Source organism: Agaricus bisporus (genome assembly GCF_000300575.1).
Source record: "Agaricus bisporus var. bisporus H97 unplaced genomic scaffold AGABI2scaffold_7, whole genome shotgun sequence".
In the NCBI taxonomy this organism is placed as follows: Eukaryota; Fungi; Basidiomycota; class Agaricomycetes; order Agaricales; family Agaricaceae; genus Agaricus; species Agaricus bisporus.
Window position 1 is genome coordinate 374,865 of NW_006267370.1, and position 20,924 is coordinate 395,788.

A 20,924-nucleotide genomic window follows, 5' to 3' on the forward strand; every position below is an offset into this window, starting at 1 on the left:
ACTCCCGGCAATCACTCGCTAACTACAAAAGGTGACTCACCGGATAGTAAGCGGTGCGTCGCTTGAAGTTGGTTTCATCAGCGACTTCGATCACTGCCATTTTAAACTTCTTAAGACGCCGAGGCTCAAGCTTCAGGTGTTTGTCTACTTGGAACGAGTCATATGAAAAAAAAAACATCATCCGCCCGACGAGCAAATCTTCTCAGCATATAACAGTCAACTCTCGATTTCCTCGCATGCACTTTCACGGAAACTTCATCGCTGGATTATGAGAACTTGAGATCAGGTAAAAAGCAGTGCAGGCTGTTCATCTTTTTCGAAGAAGCAGGACTCAGGCTAAAAAGAGCGAGCATCATTTCACATAAGCGTAAGAACTTAGAATTGACTCGACAGGAGCTAAGCGTAGATAGTATATAGAATAAAGCCTCCGACGAAAGGTCACATCATCTCATTCGAAATAAAAATACGGAGAATAGAAGGCAGACTGTATTACTTCCGGTATATCGGATGAATGGCTTGGAGGCGAAGCGGTATTGAAGTTGCCTTGAAGTTTATATTCCAAATTCTCACACTGAATGGACGCTGAAATCTGCAAAATATTGAAAACATTGCGGAACGAGTTAAACAATCTCGATCATCAATCACTTATGTACATGTGGCTGTATAGTACCTGAGGCCTGTAATCTAAAGCATTTAGTCTAGTTGTCATCATCTTTCTCCGGCTTTCCGTAAGGGAAGAGCTGCTCGCATCCAGCGAAAGTATCGTAGTAATATTGCAAGTTGAGGTTCAAGTTCCTCTTCAAGACTCCCTTTGGCTCGGGATACGCGGGAACGACAACCTGCTCAACATACCACTTGTAGAGCTTGCAGCCCATGGGGTCATTGGTCCAGCTGGCAGATTCTGGGTCCAATGTGAAGCTGTTGACTCCGTCTTTGTTATAACCCGGAGAGAATGGGTGAAGGTTAACGATATAATCCGTTCCCTCGGCAGCCAATGGCCTGGGTGCTCGGTGGAAGTCATCAGGCATGCGCATGTCTTCGAAGAAGCTGCGTGCATCCTTTAGATCTAATTGACCATCCGTAGAGCGTCCATCCAAGAACAAGTTGGCTGTGAGGAGAGTTTCGGTGTATGCAGCGAAGTAGCGGTTGTTCCTGAATTCGAATGTAGGGTTGTTCGCGATGGAATCTTGAATACGCCTGTATCTGAGTTCACCAGCGACGGTGTAGTTGTACTTTCCGGCTCCAAATTTATTGGCAGTATCGACGAGCTATGGGCGCAGTAAGTCATTGATATTCTTTTACAGCTTTGGTTAAAGACTTTACCTCCTCCCAAAGAGTCTCGTTGAAGCTGAAATTGTCACCGAAGAATGCGTCATCTGAACATTGGCATTAGCTTTCCAGTTGAAGTATTCATTTCACGAGAACATACTTCGGGTCATGCTGGCGTCGCCTTCGAATGGTCCATGGTTAACCAAGCCACCAATGGTTGCTGGTGCATCCGGATCGGGACCAGTCAATGGCGACTTTTGGCCAATGCTGAGCAGATTGGTGACAAGGTTTCCATCGGCAAGGATGGCAGCATAGGTAAATCTTCTTGCGAGGATAGTCTCCGCATTGTATCCTGTAATAAGGTGTTGAGGTGAGGCAAATGATAAACCGCAGAACAATCTTCCTCACCTTCTTGGACAGCATTGAGGAGTTGAGCCGGTGTAATAATACCATTACGAGGAAGATACTGTGGAAGACGTTAAGATCAGGACCATATGTATATTTAAGGTGACTTACACCATGAGAAGCGAGTGTGTTCAAACCGGGACAAGGTCCTCGCTGGTCGCCTCTCCTGAGCGGCTTCCAAGGATGGGCGGCATCATTGACGAGTTTAGTCCCGTTGAAGGCCAAGGGGGGAGGGGGAGCCTCTGGCTTTACGGCTCGCAGAGTCTCGATGAGTGCGTCGCGTTTAGCGACTGGCATACCAGCCAGCGGAATATGAGCTGGTACAGCGGCAACCGAAGAGGCCAGAGAAATAGCAAGAACTACAAAGGATGCGAAGCGAGCCATTGTGAAGATTGCTGCTGGTATGTCCTGTTTCTTGCAGGCCTCTTTATACGAATTGCGCGTAGGTGTGCCCAGCTAAAAATGAGCCTTTCAACTTCAAGCAGATTCGCATGTCAAAATCAAGGTCGAGGTAGGACACTCGATGAACCGGTGTACAGATCCAGAACACGATATAGCCGAATTCCCTGGAGAACTCAATCTGATCTCGTTTTGTGATGCAGGTGGGGCTCGTGTACAAATCCGGACATAACAAGCCCTTATAAGGAATAAAGGCTCAAAAGCGGCCCAAAAGGGATATCAGGATCAGATCAAAATAGTTCCTTGGCAGCATTTCCAAGATTAGCATACCAATCTGGACAGTTCGTGGTTCAAAGATTAGACTTTTCGTCCGGACATGAGAAATGATGAATCCACGCATACTTACATAGAGTGTGGGTAGTATGGACCAGAATTGTTGATTAATCTGGATCGGTCATTCCTCGGGCCTCGGTGGCAAATTGAAGCCAAGTCTGGTCGAGAGGTCTGGGGGTCTCCGTCTCATAGATAGCGAGAGCGACTTCAGAGTCTATTACTTTCAATGGTTGCTCATGCTGTGTAGCTATTGATATGCGTAGGTCTTTTGCTCTGAACATTAATGACATCGAAGGACGTCCTGCTTTACTATGTCGGAAGAGGGCTCGCCTCCCCCTGTTTTCGGCCTTTACGATCTATTCGGGCCTCCCCGTGGAAACGCCGGAAAATGTCCAAAACACTAAATGACTCTTGACTAATAAAGGAACCTCGTAAATTTTCAGAAAAAAAGGCAATTGTAAAAATATCCTATGGCACATTGATCCCACAATATGTCTTTAGAAGGTATTCCGATGGAATGTGACAAATGACAATCATCTGCCTTTGTGACAGGGAATGGAGGTGGCTTCACCGGCCTCAGTGGCACTATTACAGCAGTGATTTTAAATTTAAAAGACACAATCACTAAGTACCATACGGTATGGAAGGAGTTTTACATTTATTGCCCTAGCCTTAGCCTGATAAAATCAAATTTCAACAACAAAATTTTAGATTTAATAGTTAATCTTGCTGCCAGCGGCTTCAAAGGCATGGTTACTTGCTTGGAGCAAGATGTTGTAGTATCACCCTTGCCGGTATGGGCTTGTCCGATGCACGTCACCCGCCTAGAGCAAGACAAGACCCGAGTCGAGAGTGAATTTTTCATCCACCATTCTGCACTCGCGCGATTTATTTTAAACAAGCCAAGTGATTGTGGCACGATTGTGGCGGCGATGTTGCATACGGTAAGCCCACCTAACAATGATGGAATCGTCCGAATATAGACTACGTCCGCGATTTCTATCTAAGGCTATAATAATGAAAAATCCTTCCACGCCCATTGCTAGTGATTCTTTTTAAGTCTAGTCGTTGTTATGGTCGTACCATCGAGTCCGGTTTAACCACCCCGTTCCCGGTCGCAATATTCAACTGAAAGATTGCTTTTCATTACGGACTACATCGATATTTATTACTCTTCCGCCGACGGCACCCTGTGCTTGCGAGCGCGGTCAGCACTGTGTACGTCCCGGTAATCATCACGATACATGGGTATAAATTGATCCTGCAGGCTCGGAGGATGCATCAAAGCAGGTAACTATCACCGACAAGCCACCAAGTTCATGTTCTCAAGTCTGCAGCAGCATGTGCAAGGGATAACCATCAGATATGACAGGGGCTACCCTCAACACGAACCGACAGCTACCTCACCCTGCGGCAAAAGTACGGGTCGCCGAAAGATACGGATGGATACCTATGACACAAGGGTACACTAGTACCCCCGCCGGTGATGTCGATGAGATATGATGATTTCATACGTCACTGATTGACCACTTCGTAGACATTGGGCACAACGAATTCCGCCTATAATCTCATAGCATTACAGCTGGGTTTGATTCGAGAAATGTAATCTACGTCAATACAACGTACTGCAGAGTACTTGAACAGGGGTGAGGTGCGCAGGCGAAGAATTTTGTTAAACAACGGCCGACTCCCCATCAGAATCAAAGCTATTTTTATTTTGTGTGGCTGTGAACCTGTCACCTGGCCAAAGCCACCGCCGACGCCACTGCCCACGATGTTTTTCCGTCCCCCCATATCCACGCACCTTATTTTCCAACAAATCCAATCGATCTATTTTATTTACCGGTCCCAGGTATCTGAGGCATTTTCTTATCGAGATGCTGGTTGATAGTTTCCGTGGTGAAGACCGCCGATGGCTGAGATCTCAGAGAGTGGGAGGGGTAAAGTTTCTTTAGTTCGGCTGTATTCCTGGCAGTCTTCTCTGAATTTGTCTTTTGCTGCAGTGGTGCGCCATTGGACAATCCTGATAAGTAATAAGGTTGGAAGTCGTGTAACCGTTGTTCAACCTTTGCACGGCTGCAACTTTTCCATTCTCTTGGACGACTTCCCACAAAGCTACCGTGACCAGAAAAGGGAGTCACTCGGCAATATGATGCTAATCAGATGTTCGATAGACTTCGAACAGACATCAAGCAGATGTGAGAAGGTATTGATCACACGTCGAGCAGACGTCAAGCAGACGTTAACCCACCCAGAATCCAAACTACGAATCAATCCAATAATTCCTTTCTGTATGCATACAAATGGTATTTCTCTTTTCCTCTCAGCCTCCAAGTCGGGCATCAGAATATACATTACCGACCCCCCGCGAGTCGAGAGCATGTAACGCGGGCCCTCACTTCCCCTTTTGGTGTCGTTTCTGTCCATAATCTTATCTCCTCTTAGCTCTCAGTGTATGAAGAAGTCTGGTTATATCTACCAGAGGTAGACTCTGAAACAAACAGCTCATACCTGTCGAATTATCCACCGGAAGCTCTCTGTGTTGTTACCACTCTCGCTCCCACTACATAATTTCGACAATTTCCTCCATCTGCTTCATATCTTTACTCGCGCTCTAGCTTAACTAGCTTATCGCTTAAAAGCCTGTCGACGTCTGGCCGACCCCGGTCTGATCAACCCTATACTTCAATTGTCCATATTAAAACTCACACGCCACAGTTCTCTCCGGGTTTACATATCATTCTCAAATAACCTGTTCTCCTACACTGGTCATATCAAGGTGCCATCTGCCTAGCCGCGCAATCCCCAAAATTCCTGTCAAAGGAACTTATAAGGTGAGTCTGTCCGTCGAAAAGATTCCTCGGAAATTTTCTCGGCGGACACGGACTTCCTGTCTCCACACACATCTTGCCATCTTTTGTAGACCCCCCCCGGAATTAAGCAAGGACTCCACGCCTCCCACGCGAGCTTCGGCAGTTGATCCGATCAGTGATACGAGCTTCCCACTTTGGATACCCTGAGGAATCTATGCGTTCATTGATGCCCTGATGCAACGGGCCGCGAGCGTGAAAATCGTTTCTGAATACTAGTAATATATCTCGAGAAGTCGTGGTCCTTGATCCTCTAATCAACTTTATAAAACCGCCTTTAAATTATTTCATTGTCAATCCCGTCGACGGTCACATACTTGTAATTAACGAGTTTCAGAGGCCATCAATTTAGCTCAGGTAGCCAATCCTACTGATAGGCAATTAGACATTTTAAGTCATGGGAATATGTTGTGGCCAATCTCGCTGATATGCAATTAGACATTTTATATCATATGAAGTCTTTGAATCCGAAAACGCCGAAGCAGTTGGCTCCAAAGATAAAGGGGAAATGGTGGACCCACTGCGCCACTGGATTAACGCTAGAATACCAACTGATGGGTCGATTATTCGAAGGAGCGAGAAGTGCAAGATCTATGCCAAGACGAAGCATCAGAACCACCTGTGGTGTGAGCGATATGAGCCAAAGACTCCGAAGTAAGCCCGCAAGAGAACTGTGGCACCAAAAATTTCTTCACCATGGGCCATTCACAAGTCCCTACAAATCAAGTCCTTCCTCTTCGAATCCTATAAATTTCGTCTGAGGTTCGCAACACGGGCGATAAGTTTTCTTCTGTTGATACTGAGAAACTGTAATATACTTTTGAACCTAGAGAATTCAATTCTTCCAGTGATAAAGATGCTTACACTAAAATTTGTAGACCAACTCTTCGCAGTCACTCTCACATTTCATTCAACTCCAACTCCCAGAAAATTACGATGGCACAAGTCCTATTGAAAGTGCGTCTTTTATCACACATGGAGATGTGATCAAGATGTGATGATCGTGCGCCACCTGGCAGAACTAGAAGTCTTCATCGCCTCTAAATTCCTAATGGAAAAAGCAAATGACTTCTATCTCTATCGTGTATCTATCTAGATACATACCGTCTCGGTAGCCTATTCATTCAAAATCAGGTACCGTCGAGCTTCTACTCATCTATTTGACGCTTCATATAACCACGGATCAATAAGGTATGTAGTGAACTCCATTCCATGACAACACATAAAATATCACAAGATTTAGTATTGGATACAAAGTAAGAAGGCTCTGCCAAGTGTGATTATTGCGAGTTTGGATTAAAAGTAGAAGTGGAGTTGGAAGATTCCACGTTGCATGGGTGTCCTAGATCTTCTTTTTCCCGAGGAGGCTCAGGTTCCAGAATTAAATCACGGACGGGCGCAGTGGTCTCAGAATCCCGCTGTGCTTTAACCGATAAAGGGGAAAGCAAAATGTCCAAGCGCTGAAGAGTTGACGCAGTTCGACCGAGGGAGAAACGAAGAAGCTACGAGGAAATCTTAAAATGTAGACAAGACCCATGTAAACTTCCTGATCCATAAGCGAGAAATGGAGATCGACTGGGTTGATGTATAAAACTGTATAGCGATAGTATTTTGAAGAATATTTAGTTGAAGAACCCGAGTTAGCGGATAGCCGTTGAGTCATATTTGGTAAATAGTGCGTACATAAACTCCTATCACAAGGGATACAATATATGGTAACTCCGGGATACAACCGTGGTATCCGACTACTATATATAGAAGTACTAGTGTATTACTAGTAGTACTATCATATATTTTATGATTTCTTAGTCAGCCCGAGTGTGCCTACCTCCCTGGGACAGCCACCGAGTACTATCTAGCTAGTACGAGGTATATATTATAATATAATGCATTTACAAAAGGGGTAACAGGGGATGCCAATAAAATATTGGTATTTCTGGTTCATCAGTACCAGTTTAAACAATACATGTCATGATTCAATGAAACTGGTTCTCTTGAACCGGGTCTGTGTAAAAGTAGATTTATAGACAAAACTGGTTCTATGAAACCAGCTTTGCGCTTTAGTCACAGATTTAGTTTTACAGAACCATAAACAAAATGAAACTGGTTCTACAAAACCAACATCATGATTAGCTTATACTTTGGTTTTACAGAACCGGGAATATTTTGTAGCCGAAATTCTGGTTTTATGAAACCAGAAATATATTGTAGCCAAAAATTTGGTTTTTCAGAACCGTGGGTGCCCGAAAACCAGTAACATAATCATTGATATTCATGATAAGATATGGTATATAATCAAATCAATCTGATAAATGATTAGATTGAAACACAGATACTGGGGTGTATTCTGGGACTTATCTCAATATAATACATATACTATATACCTTATATATACATGCAAGCAGGCCTACAATGGCTTAGAGATAGGAGAAAACAAGAATATATGAATCAATTAATAAATAATCGCATTTTCTCCTGGTAATTGGCATTTTTTGAGAGGTATACTGAGGCGCGTGTGGCGCGTAGGGAGCGCTTCGAAGCGCATTTATAATGGCTTCAGAATAAAAAAAGAATCGTGTCAAACGGACAGGAACTGAGGGAGGAATTGTCTATTCTTTTGTATATTCTCTAGTGATGAGTGAAAATATTCCCTTAATTTCGTATTTTGGCAGCCTAAAGCCCTTAAACTCGAAACAAAATTTATATAGGCTTGTAGCTATGACAAGGGGGCATCTATTTCAAAAGGAATCTCGCAAATCGATAGGAAAAAAAGGAAGGTAGAATAAAAGGAACCCCCAGTGCATCAACGTTGTTGTTTATTTCATCTAATGTATCCAACATCATTGACCTCCTCCACGTTCCTTTTGTTATAATTATTTCGTTTTCCTATAGATTTATGAGATTCTTTTTGATTTAGATGCCCCCTTTCTATATCTATAAGCCTATATAGACTTTGTTTCGAGGTTAAGGGCTTTAGGCTGCCAAAATACGAAATTAAGGGAATATTTTCACTCATCACTAGAGAATATACAAAAGAATAGACAATTCCTCCCTCAGTTCCTGTCCGTTTGACACGATTCTTTTTTTATTCTGAAGCCATTATAAATGCGCTTCGAAGCGCTCCCTACGCGCCACACGCGCCTCAGTATACCTCTCAAAAAATGCCAATTACCAGGAGAAAATGCGATTATTTATTAATTGATTCATATATTCTTGTTTTCTCCTATCTCTAAGCCATTGTAGGCCTGCTTGCATGTATATATAAGGTATATAGTATATGTATTATATTGAGATAAGTCCCAGAATACACCCCAGTATCTGTGTTTCAATCTAATCATTTATCAGATTGATTTGATTATATACCATACTAATCTTATCATGATTATCATTTACTCCGGAGTTTGGTTCTCTGGAACCACATCCTACAATGTTTTTGCAGAACCGGTTTTATAGAACTAACACAGCTGAAATTTTGAGAACTGGTTTTACGGAACTACACTGCTGAATTTTTGAGAACTGGTTTTATAGAACTAACTCTATTATATTTTTATGTACGCAGTTCTATGGAACCGGTTGCACAGTAACCGGCCTTCCCATTCAAAGTCCGGTTTCACAGAACTGGTGGTTTGATGGCATATACCAACACCAGTTCCGTGGAACTGGATTTTCATCTATTTGAGTGCAGCGGTTTCACAGAACCAGCTTTCTTCACCTAGCAAAACTATAAATATACTAGTACATTCTTGAAACTGGTTCTATGAAACTACCAATTCCCTTACTATAAGTTTTGGTTTCACACAACTGGTTTTATTGCAAAGAATTCTAATTATATAAGAGTATTGGTTTCGTAGAACTGGGGAATCTAATAATGGTACCAGTAATGTATTATGTATCCCGGAGTTACCATATGGTGTATCCCATGTGATAGGAAATTATGTACGCACTATTTACCAAATAGCACTCGACGGCTGCCCCCGAGTTAGTGAACTGTTAGAGAGGTTTTATGATATGTGAGGTAAAAAATACGTCTGATGCCCCGGTAATCAGTGATACACAATGACCACACGAAAAGCAGAAAGAATTTATCAACATGAGGAGTAATTTAAAACGTACAATGATAGCGATGAGTACGAGAGTTCCGAGAGGTACGCTTGTTGAAGGAGTCGAATGTCACCAGGAGGGCGGTCCAGTCGCTGTCTTCGAAATACGATGACGTCAATTTGACAGGATCAATCGGTGGAGAGGTGATGAGTATGACGGCCTTCGACAACAGTGATACTGTCGCGCTAGGGAGGTGAACGCCTGAATTCCAAGGACACCTGGAATGCAAGGGATCGCGATTTCAAAAATCGTAATTGAGCAATAGGATTCTAGGAAGCAGACATGACAGTCTGTATCTTTCCTCCGCGTCCTTTCCACCAGCTGCTGATGACATTCAAGAGCTGCGAGTTTAATATTGTTTTCCTAATGTGAAAAAGTTGTCGGAAATATAGAGGATGGTGATATTTCGTCGAGAGTTTATCAAACAGATATGTTGCGTGTCCATTTCGTGTCCATTCGTCCACAAGCCAAAGAAGATAGGTATGTGGCGCTATCCAAACAGTGAACGTCTGATAGGCGATGTTGAACGTGACTCGACAGCCTTCAGGACATGGCAAAGCAGTAGTCCAGCTATGGGTCAATAGTGTGTGAGCTACCGACCTAGTTTTGGATATTGGCGCCACTTATTTACTGTGAACGATGGTGACAAATACTACTTTCCTGGACTCGGCCCCAAGACGAGCATCGGTAACGATCTTCGAGCCTCCGGCACTCTCTGCGACGAGAACGATACCCTCTCTTTAGTGATACCTGTCCAATCTTTAACTTCTTTTATCTATCACCACTCTCTGTCAGTAACGACCGCTCACGACTTAACGACACTTGTAACGACTCACGACCATTTCTGTAATGTCAAGCAATTCCAGCCAAACTCTAACTCATCTCCTGCCTTCAACTCCATATACTCTTGCTTATTCTCTGCCTTTGCTATGCCTGTCTCTTATCCTCGCATTTGCCGGAACTTTCCTGATGCTCGATCGATCACGTTCATTTCCCCCAAGCGCCGAATATGCCGCCTTGCCTGGTGCTTTTGAGAAGAGCAAGAAACATAAATTTGTGTGGTATTGGGAAGGCGGCATCGGTGGTCTGGCTTGTGGTTTCACTACAGGCCGTAAGTACTATGCAACCGCCGGGTCACTTCCATTGAATACTGACTGTTGATCTAGTGCACCTAGCCACCTTCTTCTCCCTCCTCATTCCCTCGAAATCCTCGTCCGCTCCTCTCTCGCCAAAGTCATTCTTGGCAATCTGGCTCATTTCCTGTATCTTTACCACTCTACTTGCCGGTCGTTATCGCTATGCCGCTCTGACTATGGCTGGGTTTTCTGGAGGGTGAGCAATATGCGGCGTCGGACAATTTCATCATCGCTAACTAATAGTCTGCCCCAGTGCTCTGCTTTCTCTTGCAATTAGCGTCATTATTCACCCAACGCTACTATCAAGGGTGATACTAACAGCAATCGCCGCACCTCTATTGACACTTCTTTCCCTCTTCTTCTATTTCGTCCCGAAATTCCATTCTTGGCTTCTCCAGCCCACACTCCGTTTCTGTACATCGTCCAACGGAGCATTTGGTATCGTCTTATCCATAGCTCTCCTCTCGAATCCCAAAATCGAAGCCTGGGCTAACGTTTGGGAACGTTTTTGGCTTCCTAACGGTATTGACTGGGGGACTGGGAAAGAGAAAGGTCTCAGTGCTGCTTTCTGTATATTACTTGCCCTTGGGGTTGTTGTGGATTGGGCATTACGGCGATGGCTCGGCGAGTGTCCTGATGAGGTGAAGAGTATTATAGTCGTCTTCTTGTTCTCGTTGACTGATGTGTATCACCACAGAAATGGGATAACTATCTTTCCGATTATATGGCCAATCTCCCCAATGCAGCTGACAGAGCGGGTGTCTTCGAACCTCCCAAATCCTTTTGGGATCGTTTCTTTCCTAGGAGCGAGAAACGCGATCCTGTTATCTTCCCTTCAGACTCGGATAACAAAGCCATTCCTCAGCTACCTTCCTTCGATGATCCTTCTTCATCTTCACATTCAATTCTAACACCGGGCGGCTTCCCCAAGAAGATACTCGCCAAATCTCATTCCCGTCGTGCATATCCAATTTCACGTAAACGCAAACCTGTCAAGTTCGGTACACTTGAGGAACTGAGTTCGTCGGGGGAAGAATCTGATGATGACTCGAAAGGCTCTTCGTCACCATTCTCTCCTCTAACTTATACGTCAACGTCAACTCCTACATTAGTGGATGAACCACCGAGAGCGTTACAGAAGAAGTCCATACCTAACATAACCTCTATCAATCAACAAGATCTGTCAAAACCAGTCGTGATCGATTATGACTCCGAGTTGGCTGAGCTTAAGAGATTGAAAGGTGGAAACGTGGATTCAATTCCGGATTATTCAGATCATGAAGAAGAAGATATGACCAGTATCAGTCACCGAGCACCAGCCAATTTGAACGATCAAGAAAGATGGAGTCCGGCATTCATGAAACGGCATGCACCTAGTTCAGATACGCCAAGTGCGATTCCTGTACCTGCCACACCTTCCCTCATCAAAGCTTTTGATCGAATTGCCATTGCTCAAAGGAATGCTTTCGGGCCTTCTTCTTTGTCTTCTCCACAGATACCTCCGGTGGGCGAAAGTGATATCACGACGCAGCATACTTCATCGGTGTCTTCCAATGCGTTGAGGAAACGAGGGGTGAATGGCGTGGGAGTGGAAAGTGATGAAGAGGATGAGGGAGAGGATAATCCTCGAGCCATGCAAAATGCGAGGAATGAACGCGCTCCGCAGTGGGAAGAATTTTGGCGTGAAGTGGGTCATAAGGCGAATGCATAGTTAATTGATACCTGAGTGGATTTTTCGTTTGTACAAGATGTATGTCCCTATAGTATAGTATGAATTTGTTGTATTGTAAGTAAGCTCAGCGAACAATTGTGAAATCGTGCTACGAGAGTGTGAGATCACCAAAAAAGGCGCATCTAACTAGTTATTAATAGCATTACGTGCGCGTTATTTGGCATCTGCTTTGGAAACAAACACATTTGACTTTTTCTGTTTTCCGAGTCCATCCAGTGCGTCTAGCTCGATGTCGGCAGCGTTGAGCAAGGTTACTCCTCGTCCAGCTCGCTTTGGTCGTGCACCGGCCATTCGTGGTCACCTACGCAAGGACAGAAGAACAGGTCTTCCACGTCCACCCGTTCCCATCGTCACTCGTGAATTCGCGCCATGTCGTTTCCAAGACCACTACTACAACACTCTCCAGGACGACCTCATGTACATGACATATCATCATGAACATCTCCCTCGTAGTTCTACGCGTCAAATTCGTCGCAAATTCGACCCAGAGGATCCATACACCAAAAATCGACACAACCCGCCTGTTGGTGGTTCCCAAATTGGCAAAAAGCCTGCGCCACCGACGACTGCAAGTAATGTGGTTAGGTTGGAGAAGGTGGTTATTCATTCGATGGTGAAGGAGGCGCTTCAGAACAAGAGCAATTTGTTGGGTCCATTGATGGCATTACGGGCATTGACTGGCGAAAACAATAAAGCCGGTGGTCAGCATGCCGTAGAAGGCGTTCAAATTGTGCGAGGAAAAAAGGCGGTTGGTGGTTGGATTAGGCCAGGCGTTCCTGTCGGTGTCAAAGTCGAACTCAAAGGCCAGAGCATGTACGATTTCATCGGATCCCTTGTCGAATTCGTGTTACCACGTTTACGCGAGTTCAATGGTGTCGTTTTACCACCTCAATCCTCGAGTGTGAATTCACCGAGTGCTGTGTCTGGTGTTGTCACTTTTGGTTTACCACCTCAAGCTATGGGCTTTTTTCCTCAGATAGAAGTCAACCAGGATGCTTATCCTAAAATGTATGGCATGCATATTCACTTTGTGACGAATGCATCTGGGTTGGGTGCGGAGAATCGTGCTCGGGCACTTGTGTCTGGATTCCAGATTCCTTTCGTTCGTCGATAGTATAGTGTGAGTGCCTTTTCCTTTTTTTTTTGTTTCTTCTCGCGTTCTCAATGTAAACATATAGAATCAGTTCTTGTATATTTATATCGGAGTCATACCGAATCTAATTCACCTAGATTTTAAGAATACCAGGTATCGATGCTCAAAGGCCTAGGCGTTTGCAATTTTTTTGTGAATAGTCTCAAGTCAAGGGAGATTTAGCTATTTCGCTAAGTTCAAACGACGCGAGGATATCCTCTAGTGTCGCCGGAGTTGGATCCGCGCTCGTAGTCTCGAGTTCATAGGTTTCTCCATTGCGACGAGACCCACATCCTCTACCTTTACTCGACATCTTGTTCCCGTTCACCATGGATTGTTGAACGAGGATTTTAATTAATGTAGTGGACTATGCTGCCAAGATACAGGTTAACTCGACCGCAAAACAGGCACCGACACAAGATCCAAGTATTCAAAACACGGGCACGTTTTACTCTCTGGATTTGCTCTCATATCGCTTTCCAATGGACTTAAAAACAGTTATTTCGACAAAATCGGTGCGTAGTCATATATTTTAACTGGTATCATAAGTCTCGTTTACTCTGATCAAGGTCGCCGAGGATAGCCCTAAACGTCTGAAAGATGAAGTGAATGCAACAAAGGTTTCACATATCGATCCGGTCATAGACTTGAGGCAAAATCTCTACAATTGCATCAAGGATCCTTGAACAATAAAATTGATTTCATGGGTCATTCTCTCTCTCTCTCTATCCTGATCTCAATGATACTCAACTCGTGGTCACAGTACTTTCTTGCGCGCGGCATCGCCTAGTGCATGGACCCTACCTGCATTCCCAATTCTATTCTATCACCCCTTCACCAACCCCTTTCCAGAATTCACGCATTTCCGGATTTCTCAACTCCTTGTTTAACGCAGCATACGTCACCAACACTTTTCGTAGTGAAACTCATCGCCACTGAAGCTGCTGCTAATTTGTTACGACTTGGAAACCTTATCTGAACAGGTCCGAGGGAGCGAATAAAACTGAGGCGGGCTTCAGTCGGGCAGGATCCTGCTGAAATTTATCTCCCTCGAACCCTGGATGGGTGGCCCCGGTATCCGCTGTCGAGTCTGACACTTTCCCGGTAGCTTTCCTATCAGACTTCCTTAAATCAAAAGGGCACATTCCAGATCTAATCGCTGAGGGAAGTTGTATATGTACCCTAGTTGGTGGCATAATATCTGTTATGTCGTTTCGAGGGGAATGGTTATTAGGCCGATTAGGGTAGCCATCTTACGTTTACCCTACCCTACCTATCTAAAAATTACAACAAGCGACGCTCACATCTCGAACGCCATCAACATTCCTCTCCTGGACTTTTGAAACTCTCATACTCGTCGCCGTCATCGCAAGTTTCAAACTATTCCTCATTCTCAACAAGAATCTTTCTCCATTCCCTTTATTGTCGCCACTATTTTATCACTGATCACCGAGGGTGTCAGACAGTATTTTACTCAGCCACATGTCATGAAACCTGCATAAAACCCTCTCCGAAACTTGCACTAACTCCGGTTCCTCATTCAATTATTCCTCTTCAAAATCCTATGTACTACATATACGGTTTTAATTCCTTGATACGATCTCCATTTCTCACCCATGAATTAAGAAGTTTTACATGAGTCTTCATTTGAATGTTTATGGCCTCCTTTTGCTCTTCGCTCAGCTTCCCTCCACCTCTTTGAGAACAATCATGAGGGTTAGGATGAGATCTCGCATAGGACAACCTTCCTTAATTCCAAAGTTCGTTGATTCTCATCTCTCTTGTTTAAGACCAAACCTTACTTTGGACGCTCTCAAACATCCGCGTTATCTTCGCGCGTATTATCCACGACTGACATGGATATTTTTGCTAGGAAAACAGATTATTATTTTGCGCAGATAATATTCCACATGAAAAATTATATCTTACAGTACCCATACGTCGATGCCACCGGGATAATCTCATACAGTCTAATCAGTCTCCGGCCCTGAATTCCCATCTAACCACGCAGCCACATCGTCCAGTTTCTGTGTAGTGAGTCGCGATCTATACTGCGACGATCCGGGTGCGGGCGCAGGACCTCTACACGACGTTGAGGAAGAAAGACTATTCGTGCTCCTTTCTAAGCTCGACCCCAGTCCCCTACCAGACGACACCAGCCTCCTCTCTCTCCCACTCCGGTTCGCATTATCGCTCGACGCCGGGACGATCATGCGTCTCGTCCCATTAGTTCCATTCCTTAACGGTGCCACACTAGCTTCCGAAGCTGTTCTCCGCATCTTCTTCACAAGTACTTTCTCTTTATGACCCTCTCGACCCTCCCGTTCCCGTTCCCTCAACTCCACTCCTCCAATGCCTATACCACTATCTTCTCGAATTCTGTATCTTGATGTCACGCTTCCATTTGATGACGAGATAGAGGACCTCAATCCAGGTGAGCTCTCTCTTTCAAATCTATCTCCTCCATGGTCCCTAAGATCCCTCCCAGCTCGATCTATGCTCCCAGTTCGTGCTTTTAACTTGTGTGCAGCAGGTGCTACATGACCAGTGGCTCCTCCGGGTCCAATCGATGATTTCATCAACACAGGCCTCAAAGTCGGTACAATGTCCCTCGCAAGTTCTCTGACAAGTACCGCACCATCACCTTTACTCAACTTCTCAACCACATCCAACAAACCATACTTGTCAACCAGTAATGTTCTGTTCGGATGAACTTCAACCACGCTACGTAAAAGCTTTAACAAATTGAGTCGAACGACGGCCTTGCCGTTGTGACCCAATTTGTCGATAACGCGCTTGAAGAATGCTGGGGATTTAGCAATGGCAAGGATGATAGGTGTGGATATGCGGGTCAGTTTGAGGAAAGGATCGAGGAGGTTTTCGAAGGAATTGGCTTTGCATTGCACGAAACAGTTTAATAAAGCTTCGATTGCTTCAGGCTTCAATAGCTGGTCTTCAATCCTGCCAGTCTCGTCTTGTAGCCTGCACAAGTCCATAAGGTTCAATCATCATCTTAGAAGCTGATGACGTACTTACCATGAAAGAATAGACTCCAAAGAACTGACCTGGAAATACGGATCATCCAACAACTTGAGATACATCCTCAATCCGTCATGTTGCCACAACAAATTCCTACAACTCTTGCCCGCAGCCGCAAGATCACAAAGTATAGGAAGTGCAAACTGCTTCAATGGCGACCTCGTCTCAATGACACGTTTGAGACAAGGCAAAATACCTGCTTGCGCAGCCTCTTCTTGTCGGGTCTTATTCAATCGACAGAGATTGTAACAAGTTTGGAAAATATGGTTCGACATTTCAGTGCTATGCGGGCCTGAGGAATGTTCTTCAAGTATGCGGATGAGGATTTCAATGGCGTTGGCATTCTGGAGGACTTCGAGGAGAGTAGCGTTCATAGATAAGTGCTTGACAGCCTTGAGCATCAAGACGAGACATTCTGGTTCCAGCAGTTCACATGCACGTAACAGACCTATGACGACACAACAGTTTAGTAATTTTGCCCTAGGGTTAATAGTCAAAGCAACTCACGTCGAATGACCTGCCTCGTCCCAAGAGCATTCCTCACATGTACATCAGACTGCGACACTTGACAAAACACCAGCAAAGTCTGTATAATCTTCATTTTCGTTTCCAGCGTCGATTCTCCACGAATTGCCATGACATTCAACAGTGCTAGAGAGAGGGGATCTAAAAGACCCTCACGGATAAACATTCGGCAGAAATCGTTCTTCGTCGTTGGGCTTTGGAGTTCAAATACGTTACTAATACCATTCAACGCGTGGACGACCAGTTCTTCTTGTTCGGTAAAATCCTCGTCAAGGAGATCAACCAGGACTTTGAGCCCACGACAACTGAACATAAGCATGGTCAGATTAGTCTCCCAACATAGGTGGTAAACTCACGATATGAACATCTGCAGCGTCAGGATCGACGTATTGCAGAGCAGTTTGATGAAATTTGACGCTTCTAAGCGACAGTCCGAGGGGTATTTCTTTGAGGTGAATTCTATCCTCTTGATTAAGAATTGCACATAATAGCGACAAGGCCCACACTCACCCATCAGAACTGGAATCCCTCTAAGGGCCACATTCTCGGGTTTAAGAAACGTTTCTGAGATTCCAGATACATGTTGACGTACCCAATCAAGCAGAAGCTTTCCAGGAAACCAATATCAGTTGCCACAAGCTGGTGGGATATATCAGTATGACTTCACCCAAGCGAGGGAATATGTAACCCACCATGTTCACGATTTGCAATAACTTGACTGTGACATCCCTATGCCGCCTCGCCTCCAGAACCTCCAAGATGGCGAGCATGCCATGCGAAGAAACAAGTTGAGGTTGCATCTCTGGATTCTCTTCCATAATCTCAATCTATATTCACTTATTAGCCAATTCATGATGTCGTCATGGCGATGAAATTGACGCACCATCTGATTACACGCATTTTGTAGCTGGAATTCCGGAGCTGAAGGCGTGAGCTCATCCACCAGTTGGTTGACTGCATTGCACAATCGGGCATGTTTGTCTCTTTGAAGGTTAGTATCGAGGTCGTCCTCAGAGAAGCCTTCGTCGATCTAGGAAAGGCCAGTTGATGATATATCGACAACGTCTTCATGGGACCCACTTACCTCGGCAAAGGGATCTTCCTCATCCGAATCATCAGCTCCAAACTAGAAGCAATCATATGAGTACTCGAAAATCCCAGAAATCGATGATCACAGACCCAAGACTTGTTTGAGAGTCTCGTATTCAATCGCAAGCTCTGTAAGGGTGGTTCAACGTCTACAAAATCAGTCTTTCTAGACTTGCATACTAACTCGATCAGCACTCACTTGTCCCACTCGGCTTTCCAAACACATCTTCATAGTCCTCATCTTCTTCTTCCGCATATTTATCAAATTTATCTAGATCATTCCCACTCTGAATCTTTTTCGCATCAGCACGTCCAATTGAACCACCACCGGAACCGCTAGAGCGCTGAGTGCTGCCATTCATGGTACTGAAACCTGAACGCGACGACTTTCTTGACAAACCCGGAAGAGGTGCTGAATTGAGCGCAGCAGGCGCTGAGAGGCCGACTGTTTTAATATCATCTGGATGAAAAAGACCTTTACGAAAGGAATTTTTCAGCTAGCGCAGACGAACGTTGAGTAAATAGTTAATTTTTGCACACGTATATGGCTTACCTTGAAGTCGGCCACTTTCTCCTCTAACCACCCTTCGTCTTCTTCCGCGGCAATATCGGAGTAATCTTCCACTATAGTGGACATATCTGAAGCTGGAGGTGCTGTCAAAGCGACAGGGCGTGTACCAGGACTTTTAGTAGGCCGAATAGTCTGTGCATTCAGCTCTTCAGTCTTATCTTCCTTTTCCTCATCGACTGATGGGCGGTCGAGAGCTAATATCATGTTACAAGCGTGAGTGGAATGGAAAGTAAAGTCATAACCAAACACACCTTGCAATTTATTGAATGAAATTCCCTCCTCAAAATCATCGTCCCAATTATCGGTTTGCTCTTCATTCGCCTGTAATACAAATGGATTGATCTTGTCTACTAATCGGCCAGCACTTATTGCAGCTGGCGCTTTAGCACTTGGACCAGGTCGTCCTGCTGGAACACCTAGCAGAGAAGCTGACAGCGGGGCATCCTGTAGTCTCATGAGAGGTGACGCAGGTCGTGGGTTTCGAGCAGGATGCTTCGAGGGCCTCGAGGGTGCTATCAGGTCGATCAACACAATTTTCGAATGTTGAGAAACAGTACCTGACGTACATTTCAAAGCTTCATTCCACTCCTGAACTTTGGCCAAAGCTTCGTCAAAATTATAATTGTGTGGCTTCTTCGCGCCTTCCGACCCTTCTTTTAGTTCCGTTGTACTTCCTGCCCTGCTCCTTCCCTCTGATAGCTGTTTACGTGCGGAAACCATCCAAGGATGTTTTAAAAGCTTCTTTGCCGATATTCGGAGGTTGCTGTCCTTTTGGAAGCAGTGATAGAGAAAATCCTTCACGATAGGTGAAGCACCATCCGGTATCGGAGGACAGTCGTCTTGTACGATGCGAAAGAGCGCGGGCATAGGATCGAGGTCATGGTATGGTGGATGTCCTTCTAACAGTTCTATGACAAGACAGCCAACACTCCTGAAAAAGGGAATGTCAGTTGAAAGTGACAAGGAAGCTCAACACCTTGCTTTACCATATATCGGAGGCTGTAGTTGCACCAGATTGCTCGATGACCTCAGGAGCCACTATGATGTTTCGTGAGTTTGTAAATAGGAAGACAATATGACAACATACTCCAGTAGGGGCTACCTACGACGGCAGCATTCGCAGCTCCTGCAGTCACACTGCTTGCAACACCAAAATCTGCCAACTTGACAGTGCCATCTTTATTCGTCAATATGTTCGCACCCTTGATGTCGCGATGTATGACACCCTGATCGTGGAGATAGACCAACCCCTCGAGGACCTGCGAAATATACACAGCTACGAGATTCTCTGGGAACTTGCCAAACTTTTTGACGATGTTATGGAGAGAACCATTCTCACAGAACCTGATTAACTTCAGAACACGAACTTCAATCAGAGCGAGGTTGGACGTACTCTAATATGATGTAGAGATATTCCCTTGTCTTGACGAACCCCTTATACTTCACAATATTTGCGTGCTGAAAGGCATTTAACATGGGTCAACCAGCAGCAAAGGGTACCGTACATTGAGGTTCTTCAACAAGTCAATCTCGGACTGACAGACATGATTAGGTCCGAATAAAGGCAGATGCCAAAGCCCACACCATTATCTCGCCAAGCTCAGCCTTTGGTATATTGCTCAGCTGGATCTCTTTCACCGCGACCGTCTCTCCCGTAGCCCAATTTAAGGCACCTAAAAACCAAAACAAATCATTGAATATGCAAGAATGCCTTTATGTAACGATGGATACGCAACGGTAGACCTGGCCAAATGCACCCTTCCCAAGAGAATCGCCGAGTTGCTGCATAACATTTTAGCGACATCCACGACCTTGTACACGATTACTGACATAGTCATTCAGTGCCTTGGATCCATTGGCCTTTGAGTTCGAGCTAGATGACGGCCGCGGGTGCATCGTGTGCGGCATCGGCGACTAAAAACTGGAAGGGGGTATAGAGGTATAGATAGATGAAAAGGGAGGAGAAGGAGAGTGCGGGAGTGCCTTCAAAAGGCTGATATATGGGAGAGAAGACGGAGAAACGCGCTTTGAGTTCAGTCGCGTCCGGCGCTGACCAGAATCATCAAGGAAGGCGGCCCGCGTGAGTTATCTCTTGGCCCTACATCCAAACTTCCCACAATTAGAACTACCACATAAACATACATCATATAATACATTCTCCTAAATACCCTATTTGAGTCACCGTGGCTCAATGGCCGCAATACATAACACATCCTAACGGAGCGCCCCATCCCGTATGTCCCACCGTGGACCATTACTGGCATGGTGCCAGGCTTCGGGACAATAGAACGTCGTCATTCTGCCAGCAGAGCCAGCAGAGCTG

General features: G+C 44.9%; 4 protein-coding genes across 4 annotated transcripts; 2 read left to right on the forward strand and 2 right to left on the reverse strand.

The window, feature by feature from the left end:
• Nucleotides 1-579: 579 nt before the first annotated feature.
• AGABI2DRAFT_193563 (hypothetical protein) lies at nt 580-2,065 on the reverse strand. Its single transcript, XM_006462344.1, has 5 exons — nt 1,786-2,065; nt 1,678-1,735; nt 1,430-1,621; nt 1,324-1,376; nt 580-1,268 (listed from the first exon to the last, which is right to left on the reverse strand). Exons 1-5 carry the CDS (start codon nt 2,056-2,058, stop codon nt 699-701), a joined length of 1,146 nt encoding a protein of 381 aa, XP_006462407.1. The 5' UTR covers nt 2,059-2,065; the 3' UTR covers nt 580-698.
• Nucleotides 2,066-10,226: 8,161 nt separating this feature from the next.
• On the forward strand, nt 10,227-12,224 carry AGABI2DRAFT_119265 (hypothetical protein; the record flags this gene model as incomplete). The annotated part of the gene is made up of 4 exons (XM_006462345.1): nt 10,227-10,488; nt 10,544-10,709; nt 10,767-11,154; nt 11,211-12,224. The coding sequence occupies 4 exons, from the start codon at nt 10,227-10,229 to the stop codon at nt 12,222-12,224; spliced, it is 1,830 nt and encodes a 609-aa protein (XP_006462408.1).
• Nucleotides 12,225-12,460: 236 nt separating this feature from the next.
• Nucleotides 12,461-13,489, forward strand: AGABI2DRAFT_193565 (hypothetical protein). Its single transcript, XM_006462346.1, has 2 exons — nt 12,461-13,365; nt 13,424-13,489. Exon 1 carries the CDS (start codon nt 12,475-12,477, stop codon nt 13,357-13,359), a length of 885 nt encoding a protein of 294 aa, XP_006462409.1. The 5' UTR covers nt 12,461-12,474; the 3' UTR covers nt 13,360-13,365; nt 13,424-13,489.
• A 1,762-nt stretch (nt 13,490-15,251) lies between these two features.
• On the reverse strand, nt 15,252-20,532 carry AGABI2DRAFT_186330 (hypothetical protein). The gene is made up of 22 exons (XM_006462347.1): nt 20,432-20,532; nt 20,338-20,383; nt 20,186-20,274; nt 20,107-20,136; nt 19,995-20,059; nt 19,689-19,945; nt 19,588-19,639; nt 19,168-19,532; nt 18,853-19,113; nt 18,584-18,795; nt 18,230-18,527; nt 18,117-18,179; nt 18,026-18,060; nt 17,825-17,971; nt 17,634-17,768; nt 17,534-17,580; nt 17,452-17,471; nt 17,298-17,400; nt 16,924-17,246; nt 16,414-16,864; nt 15,918-16,359; nt 15,252-15,896 (listed from the first exon to the last, which is right to left on the reverse strand). The coding sequence occupies exons 1-22, from the start codon at nt 20,507-20,509 to the stop codon at nt 15,348-15,350; spliced, it is 4,068 nt and encodes a 1,355-aa protein (XP_006462410.1). The 5' UTR covers nt 20,510-20,532; the 3' UTR covers nt 15,252-15,347.
• Between the last annotated feature and the right edge of the window lie 392 nt (nt 20,533-20,924).